General features: G+C 38.5%; 1 protein-coding gene across 1 annotated transcript in view; it reads right to left on the reverse strand.

Moving 5' to 3' along the window:
• Positions 1-1,244: 1,244 nt before the first annotated feature.
• DCHS2 (dachsous cadherin-related 2) overlaps positions 1,245-17,735 on the reverse strand; it is a 61,543-nt gene continuing 45,052 nt past the window's right edge. Inside the window, 6 exon segments of the mRNA XM_059844420.1 lie at positions 1,245-4,861; positions 6,263-6,401; positions 9,091-9,377; positions 10,848-10,978; positions 13,824-13,975; positions 15,459-15,670. Coding sequence (XP_059700403.1) covers positions 2,235-4,861; positions 6,263-6,401; positions 9,091-9,377; positions 10,848-10,978; positions 13,824-13,975; positions 15,459-15,670 — 3,548 coding nt within the window. The 3' untranslated portion in view covers positions 1,245-2,234.

A 17,735-nucleotide genomic window follows, 5' to 3' on the forward strand; every position in this document is an offset into this window, starting at 1 on the left:
CATATCTAATCTTCTTAGAAAGGGATCAAAACCAAGCTGAATTTGAAGGAGCTAAAAATGCACAAACAGAAACAATTTTCTTGTTTTTCAAGAACTCTAGGAGGTGGGCACCCATTAGCAAGGTGAGGTCCAAATATCGCCCTAAATATGATTAGTGATGCTTTCTAATGATTTCTAGTGCTAATGGCATTAGAACATTTGTAAGAGCCATATTAGCAAAGAAAAAGCTACTCATCCATTAGCAGAGACTGTATACATGAAATGAAGGCCTTGTTACCTGCTTCAAATCCATCAATGTGAAGGATGAAACAATTTTGCTGTGCAAAACATTCATTCTTCCACTGATCCCATGCTGAAAAGGTGACTCCTCTCTAAGGATGGCACGTGCTCATTGCTCACCAGAGCAATAGCTGCCACTTGTCCATGACCATCTGAAACTAAAATCAAATTAGGGAAGTTGTTGACTTCACAGAAAAGGTAGCTCTGCATGCCTTCTGATACTATACCTGAGCAGAAGTCAACACCCAAAGAAGACCTTTCAGTGTATTAGAAATTACTTTACAACTTCAGACGTATAAGTTAAAGCCAATCAAGCTGTATACGGACATAATGCCAACAGACAGAGTGTTGACAGCAGAGAATAACATTCATTCTGAAATTATGTCCTTTAGCTGAATCTCTGCGCTTAGATATGAACTGGGAATTAATTCCTCGTTTTTCTTTCTTCTCCCTGGCACAGTTTTTCGTCTGACGACAAAACTTGCCATCCCATCTTCTTTCTTAGTAAAATTTGTCTGTCCCAATGAATTCCTAAGCTAAGTCTCATTTCCAACTCTATGGCAGTACAAAGAAGAAATGTCAGTTTTAAAAGACACATAGCATCATGGATCCTGTTGCATGTGCAAGATATACAGTGTCAGTGTAGCCTCAGAAATAGGATCTTATTCAAAGACTGGTTATGAGCCCACAGGCTGCAATTGTTGACATGCATGCTTGAGGAAAAGCAGCCACTGCACACATGCTACTGATCCCACAAAATCACTCAGCCTAACCACACTGCATGCTTTCCCTCCACCTGGTATGACCTGCGCAATACATAACTCTGTATACATGCAACTTGTAGCAGCAGACTCCTAGGTACCAATTACACATTTCTACGTGTGATGCAAAGGACTTTGAAACATACATTGAAGAAAAACCAGTTATTCTAGATGTATTGTCTGTGTATTTTATTGATCAATATACAAGCATATACAGCATGTGTATGTGTCTGGATATACATACGTACACAAAATGCCATGTGTATGATACATACAACAAACAAGGCCAGATTATCTGGTCTTGCAGAGATCTTTGGTCCAGCACAGAACCAAAGACCAGGGTGGAGGCATACCCAACCTTCAGAACTGTAACACTGTCTGCTCTTACAGCTGCCTGAGCCCCAGGGCACCCTCTGTAATGCTACTAAAAGACAATAGGTATCTACTTCAGAACTAGCAATAGAGAAGATGGCTGCTTTTATCTTATCATTGATTATTCCGTTTTCCAAAGGTCATCCATTATTCAGATTATTGTGACTTGCTGGCTTTAAACCAGTAGATGAACAAAAGGGGCACAGAACCTGCTGAGTGGGTTCCACAGCACAAAGATAGCTAAGAAAGCCCACTGAGGAGCCATTGCAGATGATGAAACCACACCAGGCCAAACAGATCGTTGGGACCCAGAGGCTGAGAGGTGGGAAACCTGGGTTAACACAGGAGAAAGAGCTCAGTAGGAACCCAAGACTTATCCTTCATCCACCCCCACATCTGCTGTACTTACGCATCTCTCCAGCACTCTCCTCTAACAGCACCACAGAATCAGTCAGAAACCACCAGTATGCTAACAAATGCTTTCCACAATAAATAATTACTTCCATTCATTTGTTATTAACGTATTTTATAAGAAAAATGGTAAAATTGGTCAAATTGGTTATCAGGCACTTGGCTGTGTGTTTTACATAGAAACCACAGTTGTGAACTGAAAGAGAAACCTCACGCTCTCACAGTGTCTTCTGGGAAGAACAAGAGGTATAGTTACCAAATTTCTGCCTACTTTGTATTTTAACTTTTTAAGTTCATGAAAACAGAAAGAATACTGGTGATGCAGCTCTGACAGGCATATTTTGCTGTTAAAAAGTAACAAAATACATTTTAAGCCATATTTTTTACCATAAAATACTGTCAGTTAACAACCTAGACCTGAATTTCTTCTTCTGTTGCAAGTTCGTAGCTTGGATCAATAAGACATGTTCCTATCATTTTCCCATTAGAAACTACTGGAGAAGCAGAAGGTGTCTGCATGGTAAGTAAAGAGAGAGTAGGAGAAAATCTGGGGGTCATGGTTGGTGGAGGGTATCCATGATAATGGATAATGGGAGAATAAGGGTATTTATTGAAAGCTTGCCCTGATGTTATATTTGGCATTCTTGGTGGCACTGTCCTTATGCCAGGCTGTGCTACTGATGTTATCAAGGGAGGAGGGAAAACAAGAGATTCCTTCTCCTGAGAGAAGCTGTGAATGTGAGCATTTTCATCTTTCAGTTCTGCAATATCATTAAACACTGAGGCAAGAGGTTGAAATCTGGGTTCACAGCTGAGCACATAATCCCAGTTATAACCACCTCTGAGATCCTCATCTGAGGTGCCAGCAGTTGCAAGCAAATCATACCCAGAGTCTTTCCTATGTGGCATCAGGACATAGTCTCTTGAGAGGTCTGCCATCATGCCTTCCTCTTTTATTCCAATTTCTGTAAGTGTTTGAGGCAAGTTTTTGTGTGCATAGGCTGTGTCACAGGCTTCCTCTCTGCTTTCTCTTTTAACAGTCTGCACATTCTCCATGCTTTGCATGGTAGCTGTGACATCTGTTTCTCCAGAATGATAGGAGAACTGATCAGACTGTCTTGGGATCCCTGAATCTGGCATCTGCGAGCCGTGCTCGCTCAGGGCTGAGCCAATGCTTTTTCTGCAAGGACACTCACAGATCCGTTTGATTTCCTCGTCCTCTGCAGTCTCCCCTTCAGCAGAACCATGGCCACTGGAGTCTGAATGCCTGCAGGAGACATCATCATCCTTCCCCTCTCCAAGTCCTGCTAGGCTTAGCCATTTTGCTATAGCACCCATGGGAAGCATACTGCTCTCGGTACTTTGGATTTTCTGGCAGTCCTCATCTTCTCTTATTGAATTCACATCAGCAGCTGAGGAGGATACCGGGTTTCTTTTCACACAAGCATTCATCAGATCTTTCTGCTTAAGTCTCAGAGTAAGTGTGATAAGACTGATGGCAAACAGCAGAAACACCATCAGTGAGATGGAAACACTCACTGTCAGGCTGTGTGCTGACACTGTGGGATCACTCTCAGGAGAATTGGAAACATTGACGAAAACAGAGCATGCTGTGAACCTTGACACAATTTTGGGGCTATGAGCTCTTACCAACAATTTCAGAGTATCATCATTCCTTTTGATGCCATTTTTCCTTCTGTGAACAGTCTGAGTCAAATAAATATCGCCACTGGTTTGATTCACAGAAAAGAATGGAGAAGGTTTTAGAAGGGAGTAATGAACAACTCCGTCCAGTCCACCATCACTGTCTGATGCTGTCACTCTACCAATCAACTGGCCTGCTTCATTCTTCTCAGGAAGATTAAAGAAATAATGTTCTTGTGTAAACACTGGATCAAATTCATCTCTCCCCTCAATATCTACCTGAACTGTAGTGGTAGCCAGTGAATCACCTTTGTCTTTTGCTTGGATTATGAGACAGTACCTATTTTGACTTTCATAGTCAAACATTTGCTTTGTATGAATATCTCCTGTTAAAGGATCAATGAAGAACATGTCATGGTCTCTAGCAGCTTCACGATGAGTCAAACATGAAGACTGAATGGAGTAGGTAAGGTGCCCATAGGAGCCTTTATCAAAATCCAATGCACAAACAGCACACACAAAAGAAAAGGTAGGCAGATTTTCACTGACGGTGCAGCTCAGACTGGGAAACAAAAAAAGTGGGGCATAATCATTGTCATCTAGGACGCTAACAAGAATAACAGCAAAAGCCATATTTTTTATATCAGTTCCTCCATCTGTGGCTTGGATAACCAAAGTGAATTTCATGGTATCCTCATAATCCAGCGTTTTCGTCAAATTTACAGATCCTGTTCTAGCATCCAAGCAAAAATGCCCCCTGTCATTTCCAGAGATGATAGCATAAGTGATCTCTGCATTAGGGCCTGCATCACAGTCTTTTGCTGAAATTTCAGTGATGCGACTGCCTATGGGGATACTTTCTTTGACATGAACATGATACTCTGGGCTACTAAATACTGGAGGGTTATCATTAACATCCAGCACGGTTATTAGCACTGTAGCAGTTGAATTCAAGGAAGGTGTTCCACGATCAGAGGCAAGGAGAACCAACTGGTGAGAAGCAGCTGTTTCCCTGTCAAGAGCACTGCTCAAAACAAGACTGCCAACAAGTTTGTAGGATGCTTCCAACCCCACGACACTTGTTTCTACGGAGAATAAATTCTCAGCATTGCCACCAATAATAGAGTATTCAACAAACGTGTTGTCACGCGTCCAGTCGCAGTCGATGGCTGAGAACAGGAGGACACTTTCCCCAGCTGAGGCATCCTCACTCAAGCTGAGATTGTACAGAGCCTTTGTGAAGCGAGGGGCACAGTTATTGACATCTTCTATGTGCACCTCTAAGGATGTAACTGCACTCAGAGGGGGACTGCCACCATCTGTGGCCTCTATCAGGAGATGAATAATGGAAATATTTTTCAGCTGCATAACTGGTTCCGTGAAAAACAGTGAACCTGAAAATAAAACAGAATTAACAAAAGCCCACACTTCATAGCAAATAAATGTGATTCCAAAAGCTGATTCTGAAGAGTCATATTTGAAAATGACCCAGCCATAATGGCTGTAGACAACAAAATTACTCTCCTGCATCTGAAGAGTAGTGAGTCAATGTTTGGATGAACATCAGTGACAAGTGGCATCCCCCAGAGGTCTGGGACCAGCGCTGTTTAATACCAGTGACACAAACAGTGGGATAGAGTGCACCCTCAGCAAGTTTGCAGATGACACCAAGCTGAGTGCTGCAGCTGACAGCCTGAGGGATGGGATGCCATCCAGGTGGACCTGGACAAGCTGCAGGAGTGGGTTCATGAACCTCATGAAGATTAACAAAGATGAGTGCAAGGTCCTGCACATGAATCAGGGCAACTTTTGATATTGACAGGGGGCAGGGGAGGAAGGGATTGAGAGCAGCCATGTGGACAAGGACTTGGAGGTACCAGTAGATGGAAAACTGGACATGACCCAACAATGTGCACTTAGAACCCAGAAAGCCAATTGTATCCTGGGCTGCACCAAAAGCAGTGCAGGCAGCAGGGAGGAGGACATGATTCAATCCCTCTGCTCTTGTTAGAGTCCAGCTGGAGTGCTGCATCCAGATATGGAGTTCTCAGCAAAGAAAAGACATAGACCTGTTGGAGCATGTCCAGAGGAGAGCTATAAAAATGATCAGAGGACTGGAGCTCCTCTCCTAAAAAAACGCTGAGATAGTTCAGCCCAGAGAAGGCTCCAGGGAGACCTTATTTTGGCCCTAAAGGGGGTTTATAAGGATGGGAACAGACATTTTAGTAAGGCCTTTTATGATAGGACAAGAGATATTGGTTTTCAACCAAAAGAGGGTAAATTCCCATCAGATATGAGGAACAATTTTTTTCAATGAGGGTGATGAAACACTGGAACTCCCACCCAGAAAGGTGGTAGATGCCTCATCCCCAGAAACATTCAAGGTCAGGTTGGACAGGACACTGAGCAACCTGACCTATTTGAAGATGTCTCTGCTCGTTGCAGGGGGGTTGAACTACCCGACCATTAAAGATCATGTCCAAACTATTTGATGATTCTAAGACATCATAGCTAATGCTGTGAAGGCAAGGCAAGACCTCCCCTCAGTGATGCCCAATCAAATACACATACTGCATTTAGACCAGAAAAAATATGCATGGTTTGGGAACAAACTGAGAACTCCAGTCTTTGATGCAATAGTTCCCCACTGATAACGGCAGATTTAGCAAAAACATGATGGACTTTGGCCATCACAAATGTCCAGAACTCAAGTAATCACTGGCAACAGGTGAGAAAGCAATAGGACTCTTTGATTTATACTTAAAAAGCTGAAATTATAAACCATACAGACTCACCATTCTTGTGATCAATGGAAAACCCCTCACAGGAAGAGAGGATTTTGTAGGAAATCATTCCATTATGTTCAGAATCTCTATCTACGGCAGAGAGTGTCAGAACAGTGGCATTCATAGAAATGAGCTCTGGCAAGTTCACCTGACAAATAAAGCAAAAATAGAGCTTAATAAAAGATTTCAGATATTAAAAATTTTGCCTTTCTTTGAACTTATCAGTAAAACCCACACAATTCCCAGCTTTGGAAGAAGTTTTACCTACCCATTTTCTTCTGGGACAAAACCAGAAAGAGTTGAGATATGAAAAACTATGCCTTCAATATGGCCAAAATTCATAGTAAGCTTTAAACAGTAGTAAAATCCATCTAGTTCATTACGACAGCAAGTTCAGAAAATAAATGAATCACTTTTTTCAAGAGTACACTTACGGACTGAAACTAAAGGCTTTTCCCTTTTCTTTCAAAAACCCCTTAATTTCCATACATGGAATACAGTCTGCAGACTCTGTCTGGAGTATGTGACTGAATGCTAAAAAAGCCAACATGTGCACCCTGAAAACTCCAGCACTTAATCACTACTAGATTATTCCTAGAATTTGACTTTTCAAAATGCTTCCTTTTTCTTTCTTCTAGGAAACCAAGAAAATCCATTCCCTTTTTAAGAATTTTCATTGTTTCAAGTCCAGATACAGCACTTTTGTGACCAAAGTTTCCTTCCACCTTATAAATCCAATTTCAAACTAACAGTATGCTATAGCAGCTACCTCTGTCATAACTTGAAGTGTTAGTTTAAGTAATTTAAACAGAGAGATTATATGTATATAATAACCACATATGTATATTAAGCTATATGTGAGGAGCATAAATACGAAAACACTTGAAGGAACAATAAAAGGGTAAAAATACAGGATGATGAATAGGGAATTATACATATCATCAACCAAAAAGAAGCAGTGTATCTTACTTGCCAAGCAACACATCAAAATATCAGGACTGTGGAAACAGAAGTTCAGTAGTTTACATTAAAATAGTAAATAAAGCTACACTGTTTTGAATCAATTAATAATGCTCCCTACAATGTCTGCTCCAATCTACAAAAAAAAACTCTGGCACAGGCAAGTACTTGCATAAGCTAATCTCCAAAATCAGACACATATGAGGATTGAAGAAAATAAAGGTCTAAAAATCACTTGAGTATTAATAATGCATTTTTTCCAGAGTGTGGATTTATGATTTTTAGGGGGAAATTTACAAATTCAGTAAATTTTTAAATTTACAGGCACCCAAAAGTTTCACAGGTGTCTACAGTTTGTCCCAGAGGTATCTAAGTGACTAAACTACTGTGCCTGCAAATGCTCAGAGGTACAAAATCCTTTACTAGGCCAAATGTTTAGACTTATTTCTTTACTAAAACTGTCTGAGACTTACAAATGGAGCATTATTAAAACCACGTGGTGCCTCATATTTTTGGCTCTGAGGACATCTACCACACACAAAAAGCACCAAGTCAAACAGCTCAGTTCACAGGACTGCAGAATGGCTGGGGCTGTTGGGTACCTATAAGGTGTAATCCTTGGTCAGAGTAGGGTCACCTAAAACAGGGTGCCCACAACTACATACTGCTGAGTTTTGAATATCTCCAGAGATAGAGACGCCACAACCCTCCTGGACAACCTGTGCCAATGCTTAGTCGCTGTTGGAGTTTGAAGGAAAAAAAAAAGTTTCCTGATGCTTAAACAGAACTTCTTGTACATCCATTTGAGCCCACTGCCTCCTGTGTTTCAACAGAGAAGAATTTGGTTTGCCCATCTTTACTTGCCCAAGCTAATATTTAAAGAGATTGGTAAGACTGATCCTCCTCTCCCTGAGGCTGAAACATTTCTTTACATAGAGGGTGGTCAAGCACAGGAACAGGTTTCCTCAAGAGGTGGTCAATGCCTCAAGCCTCTCCATGTTTAAGAGGCATTTGGCCAATGCCCTTAACAACATGCTTTAGCTTTTGGTCAGCCCTGAAGCGATCAGGCACTTGGACTAGATAATGTTTGTAGATGCCATGCATCCCAAACTATTCTACAACTCAATGATTCTATTTTATATATGTTCCACTTTCTTTAATCTCCACTTTTCTTTATGGCCCACAGCTGCCTATAGTCACAAAAAGATTTGCTTTCACTGTTGGACAACTTCACTTCTACAACAGTACCAGTTCAAATGCTTGTCCAGGAGTCCAAAAGCAGAGCTCTGTACCCTCTTCAGTCTCAAGCGATGTTGGGGAGGTCAAAACTCATATCCTTCACTCCCTAGGTGAGTGCCATAGCCATAAGGCAGCATAACACATTGCAAACTTTATGTGCATCATGTACCACAAGGGCAATTGCTACACCTCTGTGGAGCTGTGTAACTGAAAACAAAGAAATCCATGCCATAGTAATTGGGCCATTATAAAGGTACCAACTTGTTTGGTACCAACTTCTTACTCAGAAGTAAGAAGTTCTTAACACCGGACCCTGCTCCCCAAACTGGATTGGATTGTATCCAGTAACTCCTAGTGCATGGTTTATGAGCTAGCATTCACACCAATTGCCTTCTGAAGACAGAAACCAGAAACGTTGGAATTGAGCAGTTCCCTCAGTCCTTTTAGCAGAATTCTTAGGAAGGGGCTGGAGGTCCCTAGAAGAGCCCTGCTCTGTTTCTGCTCAGTAATAGTTTGCAGAGACCTTTCTTCTCTGTGCTCACACGCATTCAAAGACAAATATGAAAAAGCACACCTACTATTTATCATCCTATATGGAAAGATACCACATGCTGATTGTTCATTTGCCACGTTCCCACCTGATAAAAATCTTGAGTAAACACTGGAGGGTTATCATTGATGTCCAAAACAAGGATGGTGAGTTCTGCTTCTGTTTGATGCACAGAATCTGAAACTATGATATGCAGCGTATACGTAGCAGTTTCTTCAAAATCTAATGGTTCCACCACTATGATGACACCAGTGTGTTGATCGATGGCAAATTTCATTTCAGGACTATTATCAGAAATAAAACCAAACTGAAGTGCTGGCCTGGAGTCTGCATCACTTGCTGACACTTGAGTCACTATAAAACCAGGCAGAGCATCTGAAACAATAATTTTGAGAATAAGTCAGAGTTAAAAAATAATGTTACAATTTCTGAAGATTTTGCCTATTTTGTAATATTGGATCTTGGATATATTAAGTCTTTGTGTATAGCTTTTGATGTATTTAAACTTTGTGTTTTACAATAATCACAATAGCCAGAAAAGCTATAGAAACAGTAGTGTATTTCTTCAAAGGTATGTGCTGTATCCCAATTTTAATTTGGGTTTTCTTTAGACTTTCCCAGATCCAGTGTAGTCATACAGTTTCTTCACCAGCAGCAGGAACTCACATGGTTTTCCACAAGCATTTATATGACAAGTATTTACTGAACAATGCCACAAGAATATTTAACTGAGGCATTAGAGACCCTGATCTGTGTAGAACCAGCAAATGCAATTCTGGAGCTTTTCCAAATGAGGAGAAGGCCACTAGAGAGAAACAAGGCCTTCAGACAGACCTACATGGCACAAAAGTATGAAGAGATCAAGGTATTATCCTACGAGATTGAGAAACTAGATACAGACAGCTTTTGTCATGGACCAATTTGACAGTACCAGAGATTGCAAACTGAACCTATTAGCGATCATTTCGCAAAGCCTGGAACTAACAGAAGCTAAACCATTTCTCATTTGCATGCCTTGGGCATGAAGCCTCAAAAATACTGTGCCATGTCCTACAGCAAGTCCTTAAATGGAATACAAAATACTAATTAAGTAACCTGTAGTTTAGAGCTGCTGTGAATCTATGAATTCTGTACTTGTCATTATCAGTGGCAGGTAAACTTAGGAAAGACTAAAATATATCAGAAAAGACAAACTTGATATCAGGAGTACTGGTGTTTATAATTTTTCTGCTGTGTCTCTTAATGCATTCACACATAAGATGCCTGTATTTGAAAATTACATAAGATGCCAGGACTCAAGCTGTGCAGATGTCGAGCTAATGTCACACAAGACACAAGATGCATGGTGGGTTGAGAACTCAGGAGGTCCCGAGTCCTTCTCTTAATGATCATCAACTGGACTTAGCTATAGAGTTTGAGTAACATTTCATTCAAATTTATAGAAAATATTTCTTTCATCACAGTGAAATTCAAAATGTCTCATTTCTAGCAATGCTGGTTTTAACGCCAAACATTTTTATTGGAGAAGAGCAGAAATCAAAGACATATGAAGAGTACAATACTGAAAATGAACAGATTAAAGTTGTATTTCTGCAGACTTTTTCCTCCTTCTAAATAGCCTATGGTTTTATTCCAAACTATTCACAATGTATAAAGATTAAAAATAATGACTCTGAGAATAAAAGCAGATCAAAAATTGCTTTGATATTTCAGCTTTAATACTATCCATTATAATTTTTACTACAGTTGTTTGGTTACACAAATCACCAAAAGCACTAAATCATTATCTGAGAATTCCTAGCCTTAGGAATTAGGAAAGAAACGTAGCTGTACTTTCACACTTACTTTCTGGGACCTCCACTTCACCTAGTGGTTGGACAACTGGAGCGTTGTCATTAACATCTAACACTTGTATCCTCACAATAGTTGTAGCAGAGAGTCTGGGGTTTCCTTTATCAGCAGCTTGTACAACCAACCTACAATTAAAGGAGGCACTAATCGTCACTTTTAATCAGAAATCACTGAATTATCGACCACTATTATAAGCAGGGGAAATTGTAAACCAAAAAACAACAGCCATTTCTGTTCCTCATTGCAGCTCTTAAATCCAATCTTTTTTTCTGTAAGGTTAACTGTGCACAGTTTTAATTTTTGGTTTTGCAGGAAAAATGTCCTGGAGATTCTACATGGCAAAAGAATGATAAAATCATACAAAGAAAAGGAAGCGCTTGTCTGTACTCATTTAATCCAGTTTAATACCAAATCTAAGTGGTTAAACAACTCTTTCAAATAAGACACAGTTCTCCTGTTGGTAATTCAGCAGGAATTAAAACCTTAGTACTAAATTATTATTTGCAGGAACTTGACTCTTCTCATTGTTTATAAAGGGACAAAAGTGATGTGGAAATTGGAAAGCACAAAAACATCCAAAATAGTATTCAGCCAGGATGCCTGCAGACACAGAGCAGCCCTTCTATTACATTATAAATGCAAGCGATAAAGTGAAAACCCTGAATATGTGCACCATTTAACAATGGCAGAGTTCCCACTGATTTTAGTGGGATCAGAATCTTGCTATCAGATTAGAAGAGTTTTGACTTTAAACTTCCATTTCACATCTGCATAAAGATGGGCTGTAAATTCTGTAAACAACATTTCCACAAACAATGTAGCAAAGAAAATGGTGAGCAGCAACATGATAAACATGGATAAAAGGTTTACTCCTTGTGGGAAGCAGCTTCTGAACAATAAAAAGCAAATCTAACTGAGATTATTTGGAAGTCCTTACCACTTCCCAGTGGGGAAGATTCCAGAAACTAATTCAAAATTAAATCTAACTCAACAGGCAATCTTAAAAAAAAAAAAAAAAACAAACCAAAAAAAAACGGAAAAAAGGAAACAACAAGCTAGGCTAAAGGATATACAGGCTAAAGCTGAGCATCTCAGTTAAATGTTCTATGAACTAACAACTGTTTTCATGTTGCACCTCATTTTTTTTTGCCTCCCTGAAGGTCTCCTAAACACTTTGTTTCTCCACCTTTCTTCTAAATAACAGTTAAAAACTGTCAAATAGATATTTTTCTTCCTAAATGTTCACTTGACAATATGGAATACCAAGGCTGTAACTCAAGCTGTGGCTTACACCATTTCCATTTCTTGACCACACCAGCTCTACTCTGGGTATCCTTGTGGTTTCTGATCCAACAGAAGATAACTTGAATTGCAGGCTAATATTCGATCAGTGACCATGCATAATTCCATATAGAAAGTGTATTTTTTCTAGAATGAATATTGGTAAGGTATGCATATGGAAATATTTTACTAAAAATAATCACTTTCTAAGGTTTCAGGAAAAAAAGCCTCTCATAAAAACATTTTAGCCAAGGCATTAAAATTAAGGTTCTGTCAACACTTTCTTTATAAACCCTGTTGTAAGGGACTTAGAACTTCTGGGGATGAAAATGTTCAATTCAGATATATAAACAACTCCTTGAAAATTGGAAAAAACAACAGCAACATTTTGACATCAAACAGGAAATAGTTTTGAAAGCTTCTTTTGCTATTCACTTTTCACCTAACAATGTCCAGATTAATAGCTTGTTTTATAGAGAAGGAATATGAAGCCACAGATTCCCTGAACAAACTGTCAAACTGAAAGTCTAGAATTTTAACATAGATACGGAAATAAATCAGGCTCCCATTTAAAGTGAGATATGAGAATTATTATGCTCTCATGTTCAACATTTCACCAACAGTAAACATCCTTAATTTGAAGGACTAATTCCAGGTGATGTATTAAAGAACTAGTAACAAATAAAATGTAGTATTTAAGTTTTTGAAAATCAGAATGGACGTTCTTGATTGAGTGAAAAATTGAACAAAACCCCCCAAATGAAGTGTCCTGTGTATAAAGTTAAAACAAAGTATTTTGGGGATATAATTAACAAATCAGCCTGAAATTAAAAAAAAACCCACATAGTTTATCAATATTCTTGGATGTGGTTTTCTACAAGTTATTCTCATTCATAAGAATTCTTATTGGATGTTTAAAACTTTGAGGTCCCACTGGACAGGAAAACATGCAAATATTTTAACTGATACCACAACCAGATGGGAAAAAAAGAGTAATTTCTACTGACACATACACAGAAATACTACTTCTTGTGGTGACTGCAATACTTAAAATGGGTCTATTAATGAATCTTCATAGTCATATTTTCTCTTCAAGGCATTTTTTATTTGCTTTCTAATTCCAACTATGGCATGACCCATAAAGAAAAATTGTCATGTCCACTTGGCCATATTTATTCAGAGTTTCAGAAAAACTGGAAAAAATTCCTACTTAGTGGAAGACAGGTTATAGATAGAAACAGTTTAAAAAGAGTCTTTATCACATTATTGAGTAGAAACTTTGAACTATCTACCAAATAAAAATGAGAATGTATCCCTGTTTCTTGGATTTGATTTGAGTGTTTTCACTGTGTCTTTATAAAGTACATTTCCAGAGAGGGAATGGCTGTACAGTTATTAAGAAACTAAAATCCAGGAAATGTCATTGTTCGTATAGTGAATAATCACACCTATATCAATAAGTGTTGTCATTGACTAAACTAGACTATATTTCTTTCTCTAAATTTGGAACTACACAAGAATCTATAGTACAAATGGGCAGCTTTAGAGCTGTTCTCAGTGCTGTCTAGCTTGCACCCAGGTTCTGTGGGTAATGGATATTAACAGGAAACTATGAAATATGTAACATTAATATTCTCAAGTTAGACTGGACAAAAAGAATACATTTTTATGAGAACCTTAAATACAAACCTGTAAGATGAAGTGTTTTCATAATCTAGGCCTGTATTAGTTGCTAGAATTCCTCGCGCTGAATCAATTAGAAATGTTGCATTTTCATTACCAGATACAATTGAGTATTCAGTTTCTCCATTCAGCCCACTGTCAAGGTCAGTTGCAAATACCTGTTTGTGAGCAAACCTGAGGCTTAATTAAAAACAGTAGAACATGATTTCAGAAGGAAAACTCTTATACTACAGTCAGATATTTCTGATTACTTTCCTTTCAACTGCACGTATTTAAATAAATCATCTTTGTCCCCAGCTTGAGTGTTGTGTAAGGTCACAAAATCTGTTCATGAACTGCAATGGGCTGAAAATGAATGAGTAATTTGAAATTCAGCTACATAAAGCATTAGACCTGAATGCAATCATTTTACTATTGGGTTGCTGTTAGAATGCTCTCCCTGTTGAGCACATAAAAATGCACTTTCTCAGTGGTACAGGACTGACCTTTAAAGTATTGCTGCTACACAAACAGACAAAGGATAAAATAATTAAACTACTATGTTTTCAGAGATTTCCTGGAATAGTTTGATAATTACCTTTTAAAAATACCAACCAGAAAATGTAAAAAGGGCAGAGGCAATCTGTAAAGATTTGCCAACAGAATAAAGAACGTTCAGCAGCAGTGAACAGGTTTCTCAAAGAGTCCTCTTACTCTTTGAAGAGTAATCTTTATATTTTTTTGTTGCTGAACAAGCACTATAATGAGTCTGGGATCCAAAACATAGCAGAGGCAACCAGTCAGATTGAATAAAGGAAACATAATAGAATATATTCTGTCATAAAATTCTGATTACACATCTGGCTTGAATGCCTTTTGATTTTTCTCCATTCCTGGACATATGTTTCTCTAAATAGAATGTCCATCAGTTTCTAATCACTTTGCCCTGAAGGCATTTGTAGCTTTTCATTTATTTATTCTCTAGAGAGGGAATATCTTTAGTACCTAACATGACCCTCACCGTGACCTGACTTGCAATGCAAGAACATGTACTGAGGAAATTATGTGTTCTTCTAGTCCAACTGATGTCTTCTTTTGCTCTAACACAGCCAGCTGGAAACATTTTGGGAGAATGGACCCATTCAGAGGAAGAAGTGTTTGCACATTTAAATTAAGACAAGCTGCTCTTTAGGCATCAGATTTTAAATTGAGCACTGGGGTTTGACTCTACTAGTCTGATGAGTAGAAAGTATTCTTTTTATTGCTATAGTCCTTTCAGTAGAGGCATTAATACAAGACCCAGCCTATATTGTAACCAGAACCACATATTTGAATGGTATTTTTCAATTTCTTGAAGATAGAAACAGAATTCTTTTAAAAAGAGAATTTAAATTCCAGGAGCACAGTTGCCCAGAAGAAACAGAATTCTCTTTCAGCTCAACAGACCTGAATGAATTATCTGATCTGAAACAGGGTCTAGAAGAAAGAATCATGTAATATTTTAGATATCCAAGCAGACTAGTAGCAACACCAAGAGCCCTAGTCCCAGTTTTTAAGACAGAATGGTCCAGGACAGTGCTAACAGGATTGTAGTCATGAATAGATCAGCCAAACTTCTTTTGAACAACAGCACTGTGCTTGGGAAGATATACTTTCACTTACCTGTATGATGTCTGTTTTAGGACTCTGGCCTTCCCATATTGATGTTTTGTAATAGCTTTGCTCAAATTTAGGTGTATTGTCATTCACATCTTGAATCAAAACTGTCACTCCACAGAACACTGAATTGAAGCTATTTTCAGCCAAAACAGTAAGATATATTTTACACTTATCTTCATAATCAAGGTACTTTGGCTCTTTTACTGTGATTGTGCCTGGTTTATTACAAGAAAAAAAAATCTCAAGATGTGACATATTCATTCAGGAAAAAACATGTACAAATGCAGTTATAAAATTCCAAACATATATACTCACCTCCATTGAACACATGCCAGAATTACAGCAAGCTTGCCATTGTGTCCTTTTTCTACCTACCATCACCCCAACATGCTAGGTACTGATAAATCTTGGATAGCTAAGTTTTCACCAGCCACCACTACACTGGCAATTTCTAAAAGCTAAGCCAATTTACTAGCAGAGGAATAGAGACACAGTGTCTGCATGATGTTTCCTCCTCAGCACATGACAGTGAGACAGCCATGTCAGAAGAGACTTTCGTCCTTCATCTGACAGTGGCTACATCTTCCCCTTCACCAAAATCCACATCAGGCAACAGCTGTAGCAATTTCTGTACCTGCCTGACACACAGGCAAAACACTCACTCCTTCTGATGCAGCGAGCCCCCTTCCTCCAAGCTGTTACTCCATCAAAAATAAATAAAGAATGAGACTTATTGAGATGACAAGCACAACTGGCCAGCTCCACATTAAACATGAAATGTCCTTGGAAATCCAGAGACATTGTTTCAATATTCTAGGAACATACTCATAATTTTCTATTACATCTAAGCATGAAACATACTTGATTTGTATATTAATTTTCACTCAAATTCAGTTTTGCATGGACTTTTCAGTAATGATGTCATGAATCTTGTTATCCCAAACTTGGGCTATCATAAGAATGTACCAGCTGTGGCTCCCCAAACTAGTGCTTTTTATTTTTTATTTTCTAGGAAAAGCAAACATTAAATATTGTTTATGGACCTGCATCTTGAACATAAATATTTCAAAGGTGTTTTATTTTCAGCATAACACTTTAAAATATCACATTCTGTATAAAGAGAAAAGAAAACAGACAGCGACAGAAGAAATACATTTCCATATGACAGAGAGCAAACTGAAAGGCTCGAGTGAAGACTGAAACAAATAATCAAGTCTGAGGTACACCACCTAGGAGGAATATGTGAAGAAACAGAGTTGCTCATCCTTCAGAAGTTCACTTGAAGAAAAAACAGGGTAACAATCTTCAAATATGCAAATTACAGAGGAGTTGCCTTTGTCTTATGTCTACTCTTACTAGATTATGAAGGAATAAGTTTAAAACTTTTCAGCAACCATTCAGATAAATATGAATAAAAAAATTTCCAATTGCCAAGACTTTCACAGACTTTTGAGAGGGTTTGCAGAATCACTGTCCCTGATGGTTTTTAAGGACAGTACAAATTTCTATCATATTTTGGCATAATTGATTTCCCTCCTGCATTGGAGGGACAGACTAGTTGATGTCTTTGAGTCACCTCTGACTCTTTCTACAATTCTACAGCATAATAAAAAATTTGAAAATGGTATAGAGTCTTCTCCAAAGTGTGGTTAATTAACATTAGGTTAAGCCAGGAAAGGCAAGTAGAGCAGAGCTTTGGCTGTTCAGAACAGGAATTACAGATAGGGCAAAATTTTGGTACGGCTCAAAATACTTCTGCTGTAGAAGCAAGGGGTAGAGTAAGTACTGGCGTCAAAATTATGCTAATGTAAGCACTGCTCTTCAAAAGTCCTTAAAGGCTGAACTTCAATTAATTTTTTTCTAAGAAACACAAGAGAGGCTTCAGAGGAAAGGAAACAGAAGAAACCACAATGGATCAAATGTCTCAAAAGAAGGCTTGTGACATTCACTGCTATAGAAATTCCACTCCTGTTTGTGAAGACAGTGCTCATGAGACCCTTCAAAGCATCACATAACCATTTTTCGGCCCAGCTTGATAAAAAAAGAGAAAATACCATTTGAATTTTCTTTTTTTTGAGGTGATATTGGAGAAGATTCACTTCCTCAGTAAAAAACCTATCTGGGTCTAAGATGCTCTTAAAGGCCAATCTCGCTAGTTTTATTTCAGTGAAATAAGAAGGACTTGAAAATCAAAAGTATGCACTTCAAGAACCCCTCATCTAAAAAAATTATTCTAGTGGTATGCCATTTGTTGCCTGGAGACATCATGATAATCAGAGG

Source organism: Haemorhous mexicanus, chromosome 4 (assembly GCF_027477595.1).
Source record: "Haemorhous mexicanus isolate bHaeMex1 chromosome 4, bHaeMex1.pri, whole genome shotgun sequence".
In the NCBI taxonomy this organism is placed as follows: domain Eukaryota; kingdom Metazoa; phylum Chordata; class Aves; order Passeriformes; family Fringillidae; genus Haemorhous; species Haemorhous mexicanus.